The 21101-nt window shown below is 54.7% G+C and overlaps 1 protein-coding gene across 6 annotated transcripts; it reads left to right on the forward strand.

The window, feature by feature from the left end:
* Positions 1 to 119: 119 nt before the first annotated feature.
* On the forward strand, positions 120 to 21005 carry Traf7 (TNF receptor associated factor 7). 6 transcript variants are annotated; one of them, XM_021251454.2, is made up of 22 exons: positions 201 to 297; positions 8947 to 9093; positions 9375 to 9493; positions 9710 to 9767; positions 12428 to 12519; positions 14783 to 14899; positions 15374 to 15466; positions 15701 to 15734; positions 16545 to 16728; positions 16804 to 16938; positions 17453 to 17670; positions 17747 to 17820; positions 18047 to 18095; positions 18175 to 18302; positions 18495 to 18577; positions 19278 to 19317; positions 19439 to 19555; positions 19625 to 19747; positions 19922 to 20041; positions 20140 to 20271; positions 20357 to 20476; positions 20640 to 21005. In XM_021251454.2, the coding sequence occupies exons 3-22, from the start codon at positions 9413 to 9415 to the stop codon at positions 20652 to 20654; spliced, it is 2013 nt and encodes a 670-aa protein (XP_021107113.1). In that variant the 5' UTR covers positions 201 to 297; positions 8947 to 9093; positions 9375 to 9412; the 3' UTR covers positions 20655 to 21005. The 6 variants fall into 6 exon arrangements, with proteins under 6 accessions (XP_012924353.1, XP_004873693.1, XP_012924351.1 ...); XM_004873636.4 differs by lacking the exon at positions 8947 to 9093 and having other exon boundaries at positions 146 to 297; XM_021251455.2 differs by lacking the exons at positions 8947 to 9093; positions 9710 to 9767 and having other exon boundaries at positions 228 to 297.
* Positions 21006 to 21101: the final 96 nt, after the last annotated feature.

A 21101-nucleotide genomic window follows, 5' to 3' on the forward strand; every position in this document is an offset into this window, starting at 1 on the left:
CCATTGAGCGTAACTGTGAGTGGCGGTGCATAAAGCCAATCAGACTCCGATCTGCAACATAGAGTGATTCTGAACCCTCCAACCCGCCCTGCTGCTCCTGGGCCGCCATAAATCGTAGTTTCCGAAGCGCTGTACCTGAGGCTGCCATCTAGGTCACTAGAAACGACGAACTACACGTCCCGGCGGGCTCAGCGCCCGACCGCTTCCGGGTTGCGCGTCTCTTCCCTTTCTCGGCCAGCGGTAGTGGGGGCACGATGAAGCTAGCGGGTGGTGCTGCCGCTCCCGGTCAGCGGGCGGGTGAGTGTCCGCGTGGCGCGCCCGCTCGGCAGCTCGCGCCTCTGGGCCGCGCAGGGGGTGGGAGCAGGCGCATCCCGAGCCTGGCTTGGGGGTGCGGGGTCGAGACAGTCCCGGATCTCCACGTCCTACCTCTCAGTTTGTCCACCAGTCGCTCCTTTGCTTCATTCTCTTTCCTCCTGCATTTATTGAGCGCCGTCTCGGTGCCAGGCACTGTTCTAAGCGCCGGAGAGACTATGGAGAACGCGGACCCAGTTTCATAAGCTTATCTGATGCATGGTCCCCCAACTTGCGTTGACAGTTCGGGCTTGATTGTTCTTTGCTGCGAGGGGCTGTCCTTTGCATTGTAGAATGTTGAGCATCCTCCCTGGCTTCTCACTGGAAGCCAGTACCACCCCCCCAACCCCGTTGTGACAACTCTGTCAGAAGACATTATCAAATGTCTCCTGCACAGTCTCTGGTCTAGAGAGAGAAGGGAGAGACTGACAATAGACAAAATCATGAGGAGTTATGACAGGTATTATGAAAGAGCCTGCTGGGAAAGTGAGTACTGGGGGGCTCCTGGCTTGGTGGAGAACCCTACAGTTAGGCAAAGACTTGACTTGACAGAACCAACGAGTCATGGGAACATTGCTGGAAGAGATTCCAGGCAGGAGCCAGGAGAAAGGGATTACCGCACCCCAGTGAACACTGGTGAGGTGGTGGAGAGCTGAGATTGAGGAGGCCAGACAACTCCACAGGGTACAGGCCAGGGATTGTATTGGGCTTACAACCAGGCTGTAGAGGACTTGATGCACAGAAGATAGATGAGGTCTAAGTCTGGAGCCTTCTGGTTGTGTGAGGTGGGTGGATTTGGGGGTTCAGTGGAGACACAAGAGGCTGTCTGAGGTAGGCCAAAGTGGTCAGCTGAGGCTGAGGCCCAGGGCTCTGGGGTTCCACCCTATTTTGTTGCCTCACTTAGGAGCTCCATCTGAGCTAGGCATGGTGCTACATGACTCTAATACCAGCACTTAGGAGGCTGAGGCAGGAGGATCACCTTGAGTTGGAGGACAGCCTGGGCAATATTAGTGAGTTCAAGACCAGACTGAACTAGTTAGCAAGACCCTGTCACAAAAAACCAAAACCACAAAAAACAACAAAAAAGGAGCTCCATCTGCCTGGTCCGTCTGCACCTCTATCTTACCACCTCTCACCCCCCTCCCCATGTACACTTAGGCCTTCTCTCTTCTGGGCTAACCCCTGGTCTTCAACAGGTGTATGGTTCCTTCTTCCTCATTCCTTCTCTGGGTCTCTCCCTTCCCAGACCCCTTTCCTGTGTGGCAGGCACAGCCTCCTTTTTCCTTTCTGGGCATTCACAATTCTCAGTGGAATCTTTAGTCTCTATGTCCTGAGGTTCCTGGATCTATTCACTACAGTCACTCCAGGAAGCCAGAACTTCATTCTGAAGGGAATCAGGGATATATGCAGCCTGGCTGAGGTGACAGGCCAGGAAGGTGTGGCCAGGAGTGGCAACCCAACCTGAAAGGTTGCTTGAAGTTACTTCCTGTGGCTTCAAGGATTAAATGGAAAAGATCAGGGTCTAAAGTACCCATGGAGAAGTACCTTTGACAGATGGAATGGAGATTAGCGGGGTCTCCTCTCTGTCTCCCAACCTTGGCTCTTAGCTCCTTGAGAGTGAGACTCATATTTAGCTCAGCATGTCCCCAATCTCTAGTACCCAGTGGCATGAACCTTGGCCTGCACCTGGATAAAGGAATGCCCAGTGTGGGAAATGGGAAGAAGGTGTTGCTAAAGGACCTACACTGGTCAGGAGGTACAGGCAGCCCCAACTCTGTAATTCAGTCACTTCCTGCCTTGGCTTGACAAAGGTTGGCTCAAGGGCAACAGTGAGACTCCTGGGTTTGGCTGGTAGTGGTGCAGATACCAGAAGGAACAGAGTTTGAGTTAGCCATGGTGTGACTTCCTATTGGTCAGGTGCATAGGCCAGCCTCTCAGCCTCTCTCAGCCACCACTTTGAGCTTTTTTGTTTTGTTTCTTTTGAGACAGGGTCTCACTCTGTAATTCATGTTGGCCATGGACTCACTATGTAACCCAGCCTGGCCTCGAATTCCTGGCAATCCTCCTGCCTCAGCTTCCTGAGTGCTGGGATTACCAGTGTGTGCCACCACACTTAGCTCCACTTTGAGCTTAGTGCAGAGCTATTAGAAAAGCTGTCACCATTTATCACATGGCACCTCTCACATCTTCCAGATTTGTGTCCATCTCTGTTTTGTTTTATGGTCAGAAATCCAAGACAGTTGAGGGCAAGCAATTCACCCAGCCACGTATCTGTTTAAGTGGAGAAGATGGGATTTGAATGTAGGTCTGTCTAAGTCTGGGGCCTGTGGCCTTGACCACTCTGTCACACTGTGTCTGTGATGGATACTTCAAAGGGTTCATAAGAGTGTGTGTGTACAGTGCCAGCAAGTGCCTACAGCTGTTGGCTGAATATATCTTGCTCTGAACCAGGGTCCCCACAGGCCTGGTCTTACTAGTAGGTGAGCACCTTGTATTTTATCAGCCTTCTGGAGAAGGACCCAGCAATCCTTCACCCTTCAACAGATGCCTCCTGTGTCTGGAGAATGTCAGTCCCAGGGCAGAGAAATGTGGCTCTTCCTTGGGGGAGTGAGCTGCCAGGTGGGGGCAGGTGAAGAAGAACAACCACTGGAGGCTAGTGTTGCTGTGGCGGCTGGTGCTAGGAAGCCCCAGACTGAATGAGACTGCAGTCTGGAAGCTGGGAAATGGAAATGAACCAATCCTGAGGGAGGGTTCCAGGGTGGAAGGGGCAGCCTTGCAGAACCCAAGATTGAGGGTTAAGGGACTCTGTGAGTGCCAGAAAGAAATAGTGGTTGGGGCTGGGGATTTAGCTCAGTGGTTCCAACACCTGCCTCGAAAGCTCAAGGTCCCAAGTTCGAACCCTGGTACCAAAAAAAAAGAATTAAGAAATAGTGGTCGGGGCCAGGGATGTGGCTCAGTGACATTACACCTGCCTGGCAAACACAAGGTCCTGAGTTCAATCCCTGGTGGTAGTAGTGGTGGGGATGGTGGTGCATAATGAGAGGTGGGGTGGCATGGGGCCCTATGCATTCCCAGAACTGCTCCAGGGCATTTATGCTGCTTCCTAGCTTCTTTTGGACAGTAAGAAGGAGAAAATGAAGGCATGCAGAAAGCAGTGAGAAACCTGCTTGAGGGGTCCTGAAAGTATAGACTGGGCCTGGGCGGGGCTAAGCACTTGATTCTCGTCTCGGGTGAAGGTCCAAAATATGTTCCCAGAAGTTTGAGACTGCTTTGATTTATTTGAGATAGCTAGGCACATGCTTCCTAGTTCTGCCCCCTCTAACTGGGTGTTGGAAGAGGAAAAACAAATGCCATCTCCTCCCATGCCCCAGAATTTGCTTTCTGCCCACTCTGGATAAGATAAGAAATCTGGAAAGGGGAGGACAGGGACATGAGGCCAGCACCAAGGGCAGTGAAATGCATTCCTGCAAGGCAGTGGGGTTGAGTGGGAGGGACTCTTTCCCTCCAGTAGAGGCAGCCATGGATGCTGGAGAGACTCAGCCTGGGCAGGCAGGGTGTGCGGTGCAAGAAGGAAGCCAAGCTGGGTGTGGTGGCGCACACCTGTGATCCCAGCACTTGGGAGGCCCAGGTAAAAGGATCACTGAGTTGGAGGCCAGCCTGGGCTGCATAGCAAGTTCAAGACCAGCCCAAACCACATAGCGAGACCCAGTCTCCAAAACAAAACAAACAGCCAGGGCGTGGTCTTACATGGAGGTTGAGGAAGGAGGATTGCCACCAGTTTGCCAGTTCGAGGCCAGCCTGGGCTACACAATGAGTTCAAGGCTAGCCTGGGATATATAGCAAGACCCTATCTCAAAAAAGGAAGGGAGAACCAGTTAAGGGGCCTCTGGAGAGTTGGGGTAGTGGGTGTAGAGAGCAGGCAAGAAAGGTGAGGTAAGGGCAGTGGTTGGGCTAGGGTGCTAGGTGGCAGGAAAGGCTGACCAGTCCTCTACCCAGGATCTGCAGAGCTTCTAAGAGGTTCCTTAGGACCAAGGGAAGCAGAGGACAGGGGCATTCCAGGCCACAACCCCTCCCGGTGTCACACTGGCTGGCTGGGATGGAAAAGATATGCTAAAGGGACATCAGGGAAACAGCCGGGGGAAGTACATGTGGCTTTGCTATGGTAACCAGGCCTGTTTCTATAGGACTTGGCAGCTAGACCTGCGCTTGGGCCAGAGGGTCAAGACAGGGCTGAGCTAGAAGCTGGACCATCTACAAGTCCCCAAGGGTGGCTCCATGATATTGAGACCTGTGCTTAGAGCTCTGGCTACAGTCCAGCCAGTTGGCCACCCATAGCTCTGATGGGGCTGAGGCCTCTTGAGTCATCCCAGGCTCTTCCCAGGGTAGTCACAGGCCTAATGGGATACCTGGGGTGAGTATGCCCCCTTAAGGGCCCAACATTACTCTTCAAGGGATGTCTGCCCACATGCTACCTGCAAGTAGCTATTTGGTTCTAGCAGGGACTTGGATCTGCAGACTTCCTCCCACTTTAGCAGGGCCCACCTGAGCTGACCGCTCTTCTGGCTGCCAGCCACAGGGACAGGAACCCTGGCTAAGTTTAACTCAGACCTTCTTGAGGTATGTCCTAAAAGAAAAGGGATAGAAAACTATGTCCCACATCCCTCCAAGGGTGATGCCCAAGCAGTCCTTGTGCTCTGGGGCCCACCCAACTCTCAGTCTTCTGAGCAACTCAGAAGAGGAGGCAGCTCAGGCTTTCCATTTCTCAGGCTGAGACATTCCGTGCAAGTGGTGAAGATGGTCTCCCACTTCCCATTGGACAGGTAGCAGGGCCCAGGAACCCCTGGGTTGTGGATGTGGGCGCACAAAGACCTCTGGGCCTTGGCCCCCAATTCAGATAAGGTGGGGCAGAGGAGTGCCTTGCATTGTCCCAAGGTAGAGAGGGATAGTGGAGCAGACTAGGGAGAGATATTGCCCTTTCCTGTTTGTACACTGCAACTCCACCTTGCCTTGTCCTGGAGGACCCTGAGCACCCTTGGGTCACACTTACTGACCTGTGACACCCAAGGTGGACAGCCTTGTTTCTTTTCAAGACCTTTGCTTTCTAAAAGATTGTATCTCCTGGCAACTACCTTGGGCCCCAAAGACAGGCAGGTGGTGTTACACTTGGAAAGGAGGGACAGGGGATCTTTGGAGAAAGCTCTTTGTCAGCCACATAGCCTTTCCCAGTTTGGGACAAGAGTGCCAACCCTGTGGAAGACTGTTCCCCGTACATACTAGCACTGGGAACTGTGGAACTTCCAGGGTGCAGAGAACCACTAGAGAACTGTTAATCCAGTTGACAATTTCCTTCCCACCCCAGAGGCTTAGCAGAGTGGGGATGGGCCAGAGGTGTGTTTGCTCCCACTGCGGGGTCAGGCAACTCCCTGGGACAGCTGGTGCTAAACTGCTGAAGTTGTACTTCCCAGGAATATTTCCTAGGGGTTTGGACCACAGGGCATGCACCCTCCTATCTGGGTCCTGGGCCTAGAACACCAGGAAGACTATTATTGAAAAATTCAGTGCCTAGGGCCGGGGATTTAGCTCAGTGGTTTCGCTGCCTGCTGCACAAGCGCAAGGACCCGAGTTTGATCCCTGGTACCAAAAAGAAAAAAGAAAAATTCAGTGCCTAGAGAACCTGGCTGAAGGGAGGCCTCAGGCATCTTGCTCAGTTCCAAAGTTGAGGTTGGATCACTGCTTCGTGGGTGGGGCACACAAATGGGGTTGATGTACTCCAGGCCTTGGACCTGCCCACCCCTGGGTCCCTGGCTGGGGCTGAACCCAAGTGAACTAGGAAACAGCTTCCCAGGCCAAGTTGTAGTCCACCTATCTCCTTCCTAGATCAGCCTGGCTCTTGGGCTGGTCCTATACCCCACAACCACTGGAGTGTCATTGTTGCAGGCCTGGCTGCTATTGGCCCATTCAGGACTTTCTGGCTGATTTGCATGTTGCCTTGCAAGCCTTTCTGTTTACCTCACCTCCAAGGGAGAGAGAAGCCAGACACTGCTCTCCCAGATTGGAGCTGGTTGTGCTGTCCTCCCCTCCCTGGTCTGTGGGCAGGCTGTCTAATGTCCCAGGGCAAGTGTTTGCTGGGGTCCTGGCTGTTGGCTTTGGCATCACTTGCTGCACCTTGAAGCTAGCTGAATGGGCCTGGAAGCTAGCTCTGAGGGGAACAGATGGTTTTGTGAAATTCGGTCATGTCTTCTGCGGCCTCCCTGTGAGCCAGCCTTGGGTTTCCAAAAGCGACAAAACCTTCCTGGTGACAGGCAAGTCCTGGAGCTCTCAGGTTCAGGTTGTCTGAGTCTCCCCGTGGCAGGATTGTCCTCACTCAGGGTGGCAAGTAGATCCCCTGGCCACCCATCCTGGACCTTCCTGCTAGCGGGTTGGGGGCAGACACAGGCAGTCAGAACAGTGCTTCTGGACTTGCCACATTCACATCTCTACTCCAGAGCCACCTCCTCTGGACCTGTCTGCAGGCCCTGGCTCTCCTTGGAGAGCACAGTCTTAGGCACACAGCCAAGCACTGAAATCACAGGCCAGGGATATGGGTGAGGTGGCCTTTATTGGGTACTGAGGCTGGTACAGGGTCGAAGGAAGCCAGTGTGGTAGAGCCAAGTGTGTGCACTGGTAGGTCAACAGTAATGGCCACTCTGAGTGTGGAAGGGACCTGGGGGTGAAAGATGGAGGCTTGGGCAAGCTCTTGGGATCCCACCCACTCACCTGGACCCAGGGTGCTCAGAACCAGGGGCCAGGTGACAAGCAATGGTGATTGCAGGGCTCAAGAGCCATTCCCAATCTGCAAGATGATTGTTGAGGCCTGAACCCTGAAGGCTGAGTAGACCCCTAGCAGGTGGGTGGCATTGCAGGTAGGAGGCAAGTGGAGCCTGGGCATCTTTGGAAGAAAAGGACAGGCATTCAGCAGAGGTGGTGAACAGAACAGGAGCCAGCCCCTCCTTGTGGACCCTGGGGGTGAGGTGAGCACTACTGGGTGGATCAGGACATACTTTTTGGCCTTGGTGGTGGGTGACAGTGCCATCCTGGAGTGTATATGCCAGGTGGAAAACATCAAGAGCCTGTTGGAGAAGGATGCTAGAAGCATCTGGGCTGTCTGCATGCTGTGTTCTGTAGGGCTAGGGTACAAACAGGCATGCCCACTTCCTGGTGCAGAGTGGGGGCCTGGCAGGTGACCCAGCCAGACCCTTCTGGACCTTGTTCCTCTCCTGTTCCTTCCCTACCCCACAGGGCCTTGGTATGTAGCACACCTGTGGTGAGGCCCTGGCCACTGGGATAGGCACTCCACTGCCACTCTCCCCCAGGGAGAAAGCTGGTTCAGAGGCCCCATCCTTGAACAAGGAACTTGGGGTGCATGATACTGGGTGCTGCAGTAGCTCCGAGTGGGACAGTGCACATGGGCCTGATGGCAGGAGTCTTGATTGTGTGGCCTTCCTCCCCATGGGGAGCTCCTTTGGCTGTGACCACAACAACTCCACTGTGGCAGGAGATGGTGCCATCCCAGCCCCACCCAGGCAGCCCCTTAGCTTGCAGACTACTGGGGACACCATGTTGGGAACAGGGAAAGGGGACGTTACTAGAACCTCTGCTGTAAGTCCTAGTCTCCTGTGAACTATGGCAGCACCAGGCGAATTAACTTATTATACCAGAAAGGGAGAGCAAATGAGACTTGGAGAAGAAGCTGAGCTTTTGGCCAGATCAGTGCTGTTCTGGGCAGCAAAGACAAATGCCCCCGAGCTTTCCGCACCTTTTATTCAGTATATAGGGAGAAACAAATGTAACATAACTGGGGAGTGGTGGAATTCCTAGATCAATGAGGAACTATGCAGATGAAGATTTGGTTCCTCCCCAGATGTCTCCCACAGGTGTGGTCTTGCCCTGGAGCATCACAGCATCACTGGATCATTGAGGTCTTAGTTGTGACCAGAGGCCAAAATGGAATCATGTTTTGAAATGCCATAGCTGGCCTGTAGGCAGGAGAACTAGGCTAACCGAATGATTTTTTCCTAAAATTATGTAGCATTGCTCCTGACAACACCACTTCTGAGGGGATGCCTGCTGGGGAAGGGGCAGGGGGCGATCATCTTAGCAGTGGACAACTCCATAACCAGGACTTCTCCTGAGTGTGACCTGAGGGTCCCGTCTCCCTTTCTCTCTAATCTTCCTTTTCCTGCAGGTGCCCCAGGCCCAACCCAGACCCTCTCTTCTGTGGAGGGTAGGAATTGTTGGCAGCCCTTGTGTGCTTCCCATATGCCTTCTTCCAGCCCCCCAACCCCTGAGCTGCACCACTGGGGTTCTGTTGACCTCTCTGGAGTCAAAAACTGGCACTCCTCTCTTTCCTGTGACTTTCTTCATGTGACTATGCTTAGAAGTTAGGCTCCAGTTACTTCAACCTATGGATTCTCTCTGAAGTTTGACCAATGCCCTTCTGTCCCGTTGACCGGGTCTGGGCAGGTCATGACAATACCTTCTGTGGCTGGAAACATTTATCTTACCCTGGGTGGTCCCTATATGACTGGGTCCTAATGTGTGCCACATCTGGGCCAGGTCCAGTGGACAGGTAGAGACACCCACTGAGACCCAACTTCGGCCCCAAGGACATTTGACCTGAAGAAGGGGAGGCCTGAAAGTGACCAGCAGTGACTTGGGACCCAGAAGAGCAGACATCACAGGAGGGGTCTCTTCACCTCTGAGGTAGAGAGCTGGGTAGGCTGGGTGGGCTCTTCAGGGCTCTTCAGGGCTCTTCAGGGCTTAGCCTCGAGGGATGAGGACTGGCTGGCCTCACAGCTCCACCTGTCTGATCCTGGGGCCTGTGCATACCTTGGGCAGGAGGTGCAGGAGGGCCCAGAGGGCCCTTGCCTATGTGGATGTGCAAAGTTGGTAGTGGGGATAGGAGAAGGTCACCAAGAGCCCTGCAGTGGACTGGCCAGGGCACCTGCTGCCTCTCAAGCCCCTCATTTATGTCCCATCTGCAGGGGATGCTGCCCAAGGACCCTGGATGCCTCTCTAGAGCATGAGCTCGGGCAAGAACACTCGATACAACCGCTTCTCCGGGGCGCCCACCAACCTTCCCTCCCCAGACATCAGCGCTGGGGTAAGGGGCTGCTTTCTTTGCACACCCCGCCCCAACCCCCCAGCATGCTCTGGTAACTTGAAACTGACTATGGCACCTCCGGAGCAGTTCCCTACCTACCTACCCTACCAGGTCTTGTGAGGAGAGTGTATGCATGTTGTTGCTGGGTCCCTGTAGTGCATGCATATGGCCAGGCCATGGGGAAGTGCGTTAGTGCATGTCCATGTTCTCTCTTAGACCAGAATGGAAACGACCTTCGGGCCCGCCTTTTCAGCTGTCACCACCATCACCAAAGGTGAGCCAGTGAGCTTCTGGGTGGAAGGAAGCTGTCCCCAGCCACAGGGGACCCTTATTGGTGTGTTGGAAGCTCAGCACTGGTGTTAGAAAATGGGCGGTCAGGCTCTGACCTCTGTTCCTTGCCCTGTCCAGTTCTAGGCTGTCCCCTGTTAGGCAGGAGCCAGGCCATCCCACTCTGGTGCCTTAGCCCTTCCTACTGTCTTTCCCCAGTGTCCTGGCATTATCCCACCACCTCCTCCTGGGACCTGGGCCAGCACTTCTCCTTTGCGGACTGTCCTGACTTTCCTGTCACGACCAGGCATATCCATCCCTTGTCACAGTGACCCATGGCTCATTCCCAACCCCACACTCCTAACCCCCGAGAAATTATAGGATCTTCTCACAAGAAGATTGTGGTTCTATGCCTCAGCCCTGCACTGTTGTCCAGGAGGTTGGAGGAAATGGCAGACTGTATGGCACACTTCCTGGAGGCACAGAGCCAAGTGGACCTACGTTTAGGCCAGGATTCTGGGGACAATGTGTTCTCTTTTCTGTCTGGTGCCCAGGCCCTGCAGAAGGGCACCACCTGCTAACTTTTTTTAATTGCCTTGATACGGTTTCCTCTGGATAAACCTAGCCAAAGGCTCCCTGCCACCAGGTATGCCAGCTCACATCAGCTCCTCCTGCTGCTCATGGTTGCCCCCTTTCTTTTTTTGTTGTTTGTTTTGAGACAGGGTCTCATTATATACAGTAGTTCAGAGGCTGGCCTTGAACTCACTATGTAGCTCAGGCTGGCCTCATACTCATGGAGATCCTTCTGCCTCAGATTTCTGAATGCTGGGATTACAGGTGACAGCCACTACGCCCAGCTAAGAGACTATTTCTTAACTTCTTACCAGCTTTTTGGTTTTTTTTGTTTTTGTTTTTGTTTTTGAGACAGGGCCTTGCTAAATTGGAACTCAAATTCACTATTTTGCCTCAGCCACCCAAGTGCTAGGGTTACAGGCATGTACCACCATGCCTAGCTTCATCCATCCACTTTTATAGACCACATGGTACCTGTCACAAATGTTGAAAGCTCCAGGGGCAGAGAATGCACCTTGCACCCTCATACCCTTGTACCTGGGTGGTGGTGGTGGTGGTGGTAGAGGGTCGGCTGAGCAGTAAGGCACTAATGATGCAGGAAAACTAAGGCCTAGTCACAGGACAGGCAGTTGAAGTCCTGATCTTAAGCTCAGGCCTTTAGGTCCAGTTGTTTTGACAGCTGGACCTGGGTGGGCCTGGTGGCATCTTCTCTAGCATATCTGGCTGAGTGTATGAGCCTCCTGTCCCCAAAGTTGCCTATAGGGCCTGTGAGGTGGCCCACTCTGGCTCCCACGTGGACATGTGACCACCCCTTGATAGGGCTGCCCTGCCCTCTAGCCAGGCTGACCTGGGGTAATGTGGGTAGGAGAAGGGAGGGCACCTCAGCATCTTCCCTGGAGGAGGCCAAAAAGCCTGAGGCCTGTTCCTGGTTCTGACTATGTCAGGGAATGAGGCAGGAGGACCAGACCAATAGGATGGGGTCCTGGCCCTACCATGTACCAGCTGAGGACAGTGGACCCATGTGCCTCCTCTGTGAACTGGAGCTGTCAGAGAACTTACTTGGCAATTACCCTGAAGGTCAAACAAGATGTGAACTCACTTAGGGGTTTTCATTTGGCATTGGTTGTGCACCTCAGCTGGGTATTGTGTGCCCCAGGATAGGGTAGGTACTGGGACTTGTAGAAGCTCTGAAAGAAGCCCCTCCTGAGCCAAGCATGGTGGTACACACCTGTAATCCCAGCACTGGGAGGCTGAGGCAGGAGGATTGTAAATTCAAGCCCAGTCTGAATAATTTAGTGAAACTCTGTCTCAAAATTTAAAAAGGGGGGACCAGAGATGTAGCTCAGTGGTGCTCCACCTGCCTGGCAAGTGCATGGTCCTGAGTTTGATTCCTGGTACCAAAAAAAACTTTAAAATTTTAAAAAGGCCAAGGTGGGGCCAGGGATTTAGCTCAGTGGCACTGTCGCCTGCCTTGCAAGCTCAAGGTCCTGAGTTCGATCCCTGGTACCAAAAATAAATAAATAAGTAAATAATAAATAAAAAATTTAAAAGGCCAAGCTTGGTGGTACACACCTGTAATCGTCCCACTTGGGAGACTGAGGAGGATTGCTGTGAGTTCAAGGCCAGCCTAGACTGTGTAGTGAGTTCATCGCCACCCTGAACTACATAGTGAGACTCTGTCTCAAAAAGAAAAAGGGTGCTGCAAATGTAGACTAGTGCAAGGGCCTGGGTTTAATCTCTAGTACAGGGAAGGAAAAAAAAAAAAGAGGAAGAAGAAGCAACAGCAGCAACTCTTCCTGCAGTAGTCAAGGCAGGGGCCCAGGTCTATCGAGATACAGACTGAACTTCACAGCCACACTCCTGGCACAGGCTTGATCTTGGCATACAACCCCAGCATGGCCTCCCCATCCCTGCCAGAGACAGAGAGGGCCAAGAGCTGGAGATAGCCACAGGGCCCCACATACTGCATGGGCTCTACCAGCCAGGCCCTCTGTCTGCCCTCTGCCTGGCCCATTACCCTGAAGTTTGGGCCAGGCCTCTGTGCACAGCCTGTGTTCATGGTGCCCGGCCCTCCTCTTCTCTCTTCTCTTGCAGCTGATGGGAGCAGCACATACAAACAGCACCGAAGGACACCTTCCTCCTCTAGCACCCTTGCCTACTCCCCACGGGATGAGGAGGACAGCATGGTAGGCCTCAGCTTCCTCTTCGCACTCTGTCCTGTAGACCAGGCCCAGGGGACGCTGACTGTAGGCTCAGGACAAGGAACTGTGTCCAGGCAGAGGGAAGAGCATGTGTGGACAGTGAGATTTGAGCATGTGTGGAGAGACACTGAGACTAAGAACAGGCCCCTGTGCCTGGCAGTGGAGGCAGCAGGCAGTCCGTTTGGAGAGCTAGTCTGGAAGGTATATCTGAAGTCCAGGATGAGGCACATTTGGTTTCGTCTTAAGTAAGGGAGGAGTCAGGGAGGTGACAAGGTAAAATTCATGTTTTGAAAGCTTCCTTTGCTGCTGAGGAGAGAGTGAGTAGGGTTGCAAGGTAAAGACAGGAAGTTGAGGAGGGGGTCCTGACTAGGAGACATGGACACAGCAGCTGAAGAAGGACGATGGACCCAAGTTGTGGGGTCAGCAGGGTAATGGGGCTTAGGAGGGCTCTGCTAAGCCCTGGAGAGAGCTAGAGAATGCCTTGCTTCTGGCTGTGTGAGAAAGGAAGAGTTCTGGGCAGTCAGCTGGCTGTTGGTGCCTGAGTCCTCTGGACAGGGTCATGGTGGCCATTTCCGGCCAGGGGGTGCACTGGTGCTCGCTCAGGCTCTAGAACTGCCAGAGGAACAGGGGCTGACTCTGGTAGGACTGCCCTAGGTTGCAGAGGAGCAGAGTAGCAGAGAGGCAGGGGAACTGGACATACTCCTTTGTTGTGTTTGGTCCCCCCCGCCCGTACTGGGGATCGAACTCAGGTCCTTGTACTTGCGCAGCAGGCGGCGAAACCACTGAGCTAAATCCCCGGCCCTGGACATACTCCTTTGTCCTTCCACTCTGCTTTACCTGGTACACTGTCTTTGCTGGGCATGGCAGCCTGCTGGTGGCTTCAGCTGGTTCTCCAGCCAAACCAGGCTTCCTCAGGACTGAGGCATCTCCATCCTCATTAAACAGACTTTTTTTTTTTCCAATAGGAAGAGAACTCATTTTTAGTTAAATGAGCAAGCACACAGGGGCTGTGCATGATGTCTCAGGGAGTCAGGTATACCAGTGTCCTGACCCTCCAGGCTCTGCCTGCCTCATCTCTGTCTAAGACCTCTGTCTGTTCCACCTGAGGTAGCTTGGCCTTTTTCCACCTCAGGCCCTGTGCTCAGGAGAATGTGATCCCAAGAAGAGCCCCTGACTAGGGGGCAGATGCAAGTGGAGCTCCTCACCAGCTCCTGTCTCGTCTTGCTCTTGACCCTTTGGTTTCCATCACCAGCCCTGGGGATATTTGACTCATTTCCTCTTAACTTTCACCTCTGTACCTCATGTGGCATTTCCATGTGGATAAGCCACTTGGGGCACTGTGGAGGGAGATGGGCACCATCCTGATGTGGGAGGTATGTGTCCCTTGTCTCTGCTATCTGCTCAGGGACACCCAGTCCTGGGACTGGCTGTGCCTTTGCACTATGGGGCTTCACAGCTGGGCTGGAAGGGAGTACACTCTTTCCTTCAGGTTGTTTGTGGCATGGGGGACAGGTAAAGGGGTGGATTTACGTACTGTTTTCCAAAGGTTGTGGCTTAAGAGTGTGGCTGCCACTTCTGTCAGATCCTGGAGGAAGAACCATTGGGAATCAACAGATCTGAGAAACTTCTGAAGGTTTCTAGGCTCAGAAGGCAGGGAGGGACAGTGCTTGATTCTTCTCCTTAGTGGCCTCCAAGTTCTCACTGTGAGTGGCTCAGACAGGAAGGCACCTGTGCCCTCACTTTGGTACTCAGGAAGCTCAGCCAAGGCTCAGTGGGGGTGCTGTCCCTGCTTCCTCTGTGAGCCCCTCCTCAGCCTGGGCCCAGTGTTCCCTGCCCAGGGATGTCAGGCAGGCATCTGGAACCCAGGAGCCTCTCCTGGTTTAGCTTTCCATTCCCTTCCCTCTAGCAGTCCAGGGGCCCATAGCTGCTCCAGGATTGGCTGAGGGAGGCACCCCCTCTATGGCCCACGTTCCCTCACAGGAAGCAGGAAGCAGCCTGAGCGTGTCCTCGTAGAATTGAATAGCAGGAAGTCTCTCCATTTACACAAAGAAAGTTGGCAGTGGGAGCGGGCAGCCCAACAGCAGGGCCCAGGCTGGCCCAGACAGGCAGGCAGGGGACCAAGACTGCACCGGCCACAGCCCCTGTGGGCCCTGAGAGTACCCACTGGGACAAGGTGGCCAAGGGCTGCTGTGCCTTCCAGTCGTCCCACTGCACAGAGCTCCCTGATGGGTTGCCTGTCTCTCTGCAGCCCCCCATCAGCACTCCCCGCCGTTCCGACTCGGCCATCTCCGTCCGCTCCCTGCACTCTGAGTCCAGCATGTCCCTGCGCTCCACATTCTCACTGCCTGAGGAGGAGGAGGAGCCGGTAGGTGTGGGCTGTGGAGGATCTTCCAGGGTTGTCACTGTGCTGCAGTGCCATGGGGCATCTTCTTCTCAGGCCTGGCCAAGGCCTCTGGTCCTCCCTGGTCCGTTTTGGGACTGAGGGGCCAGGCCAGGCCCTCTAAATACAATCTCTCCACCCATCTCACAGAGCCCTTCCTACTCTTCACTCCAGCGGGAATGGCAAGTGAGAGCAAGCAAAGGCTGTGGTGTAGCTGCTGTCCATGCTGCTGCACACAGCCCTCTCTGCTTGGGCTCTGCCTCTGGAGCCACAGACCCTGCTTTCTCTCCTTGGCCCTCTCAAACCAGCCCCCCAACCCGGCCTCAGTGTTCCCTCTCAGGATAGGTCTCAGCTGGTTGGGATGGGCCAGATGGCCAGGATGGCATGACTGAGGGTGGCCTCCCTGGCCACGTCTGCATCCTGGCCCACCTCCCCTTCACCATGCCCTGCTTGTTTCAGGAGCCACTGGTATTTGCCGAGCAGCCCTCAGTAAAGCTGTGCTGCCAGCTCTGCTGCAGTGTGTTCAAGGACCCTGTGATCACCACTTGTGGGGTGAGGCCACACAATGGGCCCCTTCCCCCTGCCTAGGCTGCTCACCCAGACTCAGGGCAGTGGGGTGCTGGCACACTTCCTGTAGCCCTGGGCCTTTGTCATGTGTCTGGTCTGGCTGCCCAGCAGGTGCCTTCAGCATTGGGCATGGGGTGGTGGTGAACCATGAGCTGCCACTGGCCTTAACATGACGTGAGCACTGTGCCTATACCCTATGCCTGCCCTTTATCCCCACAGCACACGTTCTGTAGAAGATGTGCCTTGAAGTCAGGTAGGTCCCTCCTTCCCATCCAGGCCTGTCCACCTTGTTATCTAGTGAGAGTGGGTGGTCTCAGTCCTGCTTGGGTCCCTGGCTGCTAAGCAAAGGCTATGGCTCGCTCCTAACCCCTGAGAGGTTATAGGATCCTCTCCCAAGTATGGTTCCATACTTTAGCCCTGTATTGTGTGGTTCAGGAGGTTGGAGAAAATGGCAGACTACTGTGTGGCCTGTGCAGTGTCCATCACACCTGGCCTCTGCTGGGCCTGGGCCAGCACTGTGGGCACTTGGGCCAGGTTTGGAGCCTCCACAGTGGGCAGTGAGAGCCAGAACTCCTGTTGACTCCATACACAGACCTCTCCCCATGGCAGGCATGGGATGGGGCCTCCCAGTGTTGGCACCTACACTCTATCATAAAATGCCATCCCGGGGCTGGGAATTTAGCTCAGGGGCACAGCACCTGCCTGGCAAAGCACAAGGTCCTGAGTTTGATTTCTGGTACCGGGAAAAAAAAAAAAGATGCCATCCCCTCCAGCTTCTCCTGCCTCTGGCTGGCTGGCTCCATGCCACTGTTAGACCTACTTGACTGCCCTTCCACACCCTGTCCTGTGTCCCCTTGGCCCTTCCCAGTACCTTACCAGGTTACCTGAGAGCCTTCCATGACCACCTCATCCTCCTTGCTGAGCCAGCTATGCACCCAGTCTTGTGCCTCAGTGGGGCAGATGGCTTGGTGAATCATGCACCCAGAGGGCTCATGCCTACCTGGGGCTACCAGGGAGGGGGTGGTGGGGCAGGCTATAGGGTTAGCATGCCACCCCTTCCCAGAGAAGTGTCCTGTGGACAACGCCAAGCTGACAGTGGTGGTGAACAACATTGCGGTGGCTGAGCAGATTGGGGAGCTCTTCATCCACTGTAGGCACGGCTGTCGCGTGGCAGGCGTGGGGAAGCCCAGCGTCTTTGAGGTGGACCCCCGGGGGTGCCCTTTCACCATAAAGCTCAGTGCCCGCAAGTAAGTACCCCCACCCCCAGTTCCTGGCTTCACCATGGGGCCTTGGCTCAGACTTTGTGTCCTGCCCTCGCACAGGGATCACGAGAGCAGCTGTGACTACAGGCCGGTGCGCTGCCCCAACAACCCCAGCTGTCCTCCCCTCCTCAAGATGAACCTGGAGGCCCACCTCAAGGAATGCGAGCATATCAAGTGTCCCCACTCCAAGTACGGGTGAGTGGGTGGGATTCCAGGCTCTCCTCAGCATCACTGGATGGAGAGCCCCTATGTGCTGGGCCTAGAGGGATGGGCTGGAGACAGGAGCCACACTTGTCACCGTCAGCACAACCAAGATCCAAGTGCCCAAGAGATTCAAGCCCCATGGGAATGCAAAGAAGGAACTGACAAGTTGGGGAGCTGGGGTATTGGGGAAGGTATGCTGGGGGCTGGCTTAGCATGGCAGATTGAGCAAATAGCCAGAGTTGTGAGCAGAGAGAAGAGGGCCTTGGCTCTTCAGGGCAGGGAGCCCAGTGGGGGCTGATTTTATTCTCAGGGTAGGAGAGCAATTGAAGCACGCTGAGGGCTCATGATTGGATTTTTCTGCTAAAATAGCTGCTGGCTACTGGGTGGTGAAGGTCTGGCAAGTGGAAAGGCCTGGCAGTGGAAGATTTTCAAGGGCTCCTTGGAGTTGGGAAGATGGGAAGGGTCCCACTGGGCAGGCAGGTGGGCAGCCATCCTGTCCCCCTAGGTGTGCATTCATTGGAAACCAGGACACATATGAGACACACCTGGAGACGTGCCGCTTCGAGGGCCTGAAGGAATTCCTACAGCAGACAGACGACCGCTTCCACGAGATGCATGTAGCACTGGCACAAAAGGACCAGGAGATCGCCTTCCTGCGCTCAATGCTGGGCAAGCTCTCAGAGAAGATCGACCAACTAGAGAAGAGCCTCGAGCTCAAGTTTGGTGAGGACCAGCCTGGAGGGTACAGGGTACAGCCACTGTGCCTGACCCCAGTGACACCTCCTCTCCTGCTGCTCAGATGTCCTGGATGAGAACCAGAGCAAACTCAGTGAGGACCTCATGGAGTTCCGGAGGGACGCATCCATGTTGAATGTGAGCAGGCTGGGGCTAAAGGTGGTTGAGATACAGGAGGACGGGGTTGGGCCTCATGGGCAGCCCTTCCCCACTGGCCTCTGTCCCCACTAGTCGAGGTTAGGGGCCAGAGTTCTGGAGAGGACTGCTGCCACCCCTGCCCAGTGCCTGGCCTTGGAGCTCCATGGCTACACTGGTGGCCATGGGAGCTCCACCCATTTGCCCTCCACTGCTCTTGGTCTTGCAGGATGAGCTGTCCCATATCAATGCACGGTTGAACATGGGTATCCTAGGATGTGAGTATAGTCCACTGCTACTCTCACCCACTGTCCCTAGGGCCCCACTGGGTCCCTCACTATCTTTTCCACTCTGCAGCCTATGACCCTCAGCAGATCTTCAAGTGCAAAGGGACTTTTGTGGGCCACCAGGGTCCTGTCTGGTGTCTCTGTGTCTACTCCATGGGTGACCTGCTCTTTAGTGGCTCCTCTGACAAGACTATCAAGGTGGGTAGGATCCTGCCCCATGGTTTCTGTAGCTTGGCCAGGCTGGGTTGAGCACTGCATGCCAGCCTCGCCAACTTGGACCTGCCTGGACGGGGTCCTTTCCCTTGGATGGCTGCCGTCTTTATCTTGCGATCCTAGCTCTTGGCACTGAGATGACTCTTTTGGATTCCACTCTGACCCTGGTTTTTGCAGGTATGGGACACTTGTACCACCTACAAGTGCCAGAAAACACTAGAAGGCCATGATGGCATTGTGCTGGCTCTCTGCATCCAGGGGTGAGTCTGGACACGTGTGCCTACTGACCTTGGAGGCAAGAGACAATGTGCTGCTACCCCCTGGCCCATAAGCCATAAGCTTGAGCCTTTGTAGCTGCATGTTGGACTCCTACCCTGTGGGATACCCTTGACCCTGAGCAATGCTGGTCTTTGTGCCATTGTGTAGGCCCTTGCATGGCTGCTCCATTTCCAGAGTTGTGTGTTTACAAAGTCTGGCCCTGGCATGCCTTAGGTGGGCAGAGGCTGGCAGTGAGACTCTTAGAAGGTTGAGGCAGGGGCATAGTTGTCACCAGTACAGCTAGGATCCATGGAACAGCTGCCCCAGCTGTCTCCTTGCTCTGGATGTCTTCTTCCCTAGACCTGTCTTCTTACTTCATATTGGGAGACTGTGTGTGAGCATTCATGTGTGTGGAAAGGAAGGGATACTCACTTACTGGAAGCAGCAGCTTAGGTGGCGGCAGCCAGCCCTAAGACTTAGTGTTAAGGACAGGGACTCCTTCCTAGTGGTCAGATGCTTTCCAGACAGGCGTCAGTGGCTAGCCCACTACTTCCAAAGTTCCCACACAGATGAGGCCTGGCTCAGGGAACCAGCAACGGTCCTGGTACCAGGCAAAGCTGCTGGTTCCTGTGGATCAGGCAGGGCAGTGTCAGTAAGGACAATAGCTTCCCCTGCCCTAATGCACTAACTTTGCTTCCCCAGGTGCAAATTATACAGTGGCTCTGCAGATTGTACCATCATCGTGAGTAGGGCCCATAGGCAGGCAGGAGTGGGAGGAGGTGGCCCAGCAAGCATTCTCTCCTCAGTGCTCTAGGCTCCAGGTAGCAGGGCTGGACCCTGAGGCTTGCCATCCATCCCCTCAGGTGTGGGATATCCAGAACCTACAGAAGGTAAATACCATCCGGGCCCATGACAACCCTGTGTGTACGCTGGTGTCCTCCCACAACATGCTCTTCAGTGGCTCCTTGAAGGCCATCAAGGTACAGGCATGCATTCACATGTGGGCCACTGGGTGCCCACCCGGTCCCTGCTCATAACCATTTCCACAGGTCTGGGACATCGTGGGCACTGAGCTAAAGTTGAAGAAGGAGCTCACAGGCCTCAACCACTGGGTACGGGCCCTGGTAGCAGCCCAGAGCTACCTGTACAGTGGCTCGTACCAGACAATCAAGGTACATGGACCCACTCCCTGTTGGCAGAGCCGCACCCTCTGCTGCCTCACTTCCCAGCTGGCCCTTGAGGGTTCCTTCTGCCCTGTACCCATCATGATGGGTGCTCCCCTGCATGGGTGGGCTGCCTCCTGGTATCTAACTGGCCTGGGACCAAGTGGCCACATTTGCCCATAGATCTGGGACATCCGGACCCTTGACTGCATCCACGTCCTGCAGACATCTGGTGGCAGTGTCTACTCCATTGCTGTGACGAATCACCACATTGTCTGTGGCACCTATGAGAACCTCATCCATGTAAGGGAGAGGTGCCTGAGGGGAAGACTGACTCTGGGCCCATTTTGGGCTCTCTCATTTTGGGTCTGTCTGACTGGCCTGTGCCTGCCCCCTCTCAGGTGTGGGACATTGAGTCCAAGGAGCAGGTGCGGACCCTCACAGGCCATGTAGGCACCGTGTATGCCCTGGCAGTCATCTCAACACCTGACCAGACCAAAGTCTTCAGTGCATCCTATGACCGGTCCCTCCGAGTATGTGGTAGCCCAGCAGCAGCAGGAGGCCCAGGAGGACGGTGGTTGGGCCTGAACAAACCCTCACATCTTATGTGCTCCCCAGGTCTGGAGTATGGACAACATGATCTGCACACAGACCCTGCTTCGCCACCAGGGCAGTGTGACTGCTCTGGCCGTGTCCCGGGGCCGGCTCTTCTCAGGGGCTGTGGATAGTACCGTAAAGGTCAGTGCCTATGCTCCAGACCATCCACAGGAGCCCTACAGATGGAGCAGGGGGTGGGGGTCAAGGAACTAGAAGCCCCAGGCAAGTGGAAGAGGAAGGCAAGTGTGATCACCAGATATCCCTGGAGCACAGGGGCATCTGAACCAGAGCCCTTTCCTTGCAGGTTTGGACATGCTGACAGAATCCAAGCCAGGCCTCAGCTCCCTCTGGCCCTTGTTTGAGCCAGGCTGGCCACACAGGATGGCCTTTGTGTTTCTGCCTGCCATGTAAGGACAGGTAAAGGCTCAAGTGGCCAGCAGTGTCCCCCACTGCTGCTCCACACTTGGCAAGCCTCCTTCTATTTGCCCCTGCCTTCACTCTTGCCAGGGCAAGGCCCAGGCCCCTCTGGGTGCCAGGTACGACACTCCAGTCCGCCCTTCATCCACACTCCAGATGAACTGAGAGCCTTTTTACTCACCTTTTCTACTGTTTTTAGACTGTATATAGATTTGATTACTTCCTGATTGAAATAAAAGTGGCACAGACTGTGGCTGTTGAGTGGAGAGGGGTCCTGGGACCAGGGGCCTATGTGTGGCCCTGGGTATGTGCATAGGCACCAGCAATGTGTGAGGGAACTTGGGCCCTT

This window comes from Heterocephalus glaber, unplaced genomic scaffold, assembly GCF_053883595.1.
Source record: "Heterocephalus glaber isolate CG9 unplaced genomic scaffold, H.glaber_assembly_v1.0 deba00001781, whole genome shotgun sequence".
Lineage (NCBI taxonomy): Eukaryota > Metazoa > Chordata > Mammalia > Rodentia > Bathyergidae > Heterocephalus > Heterocephalus glaber.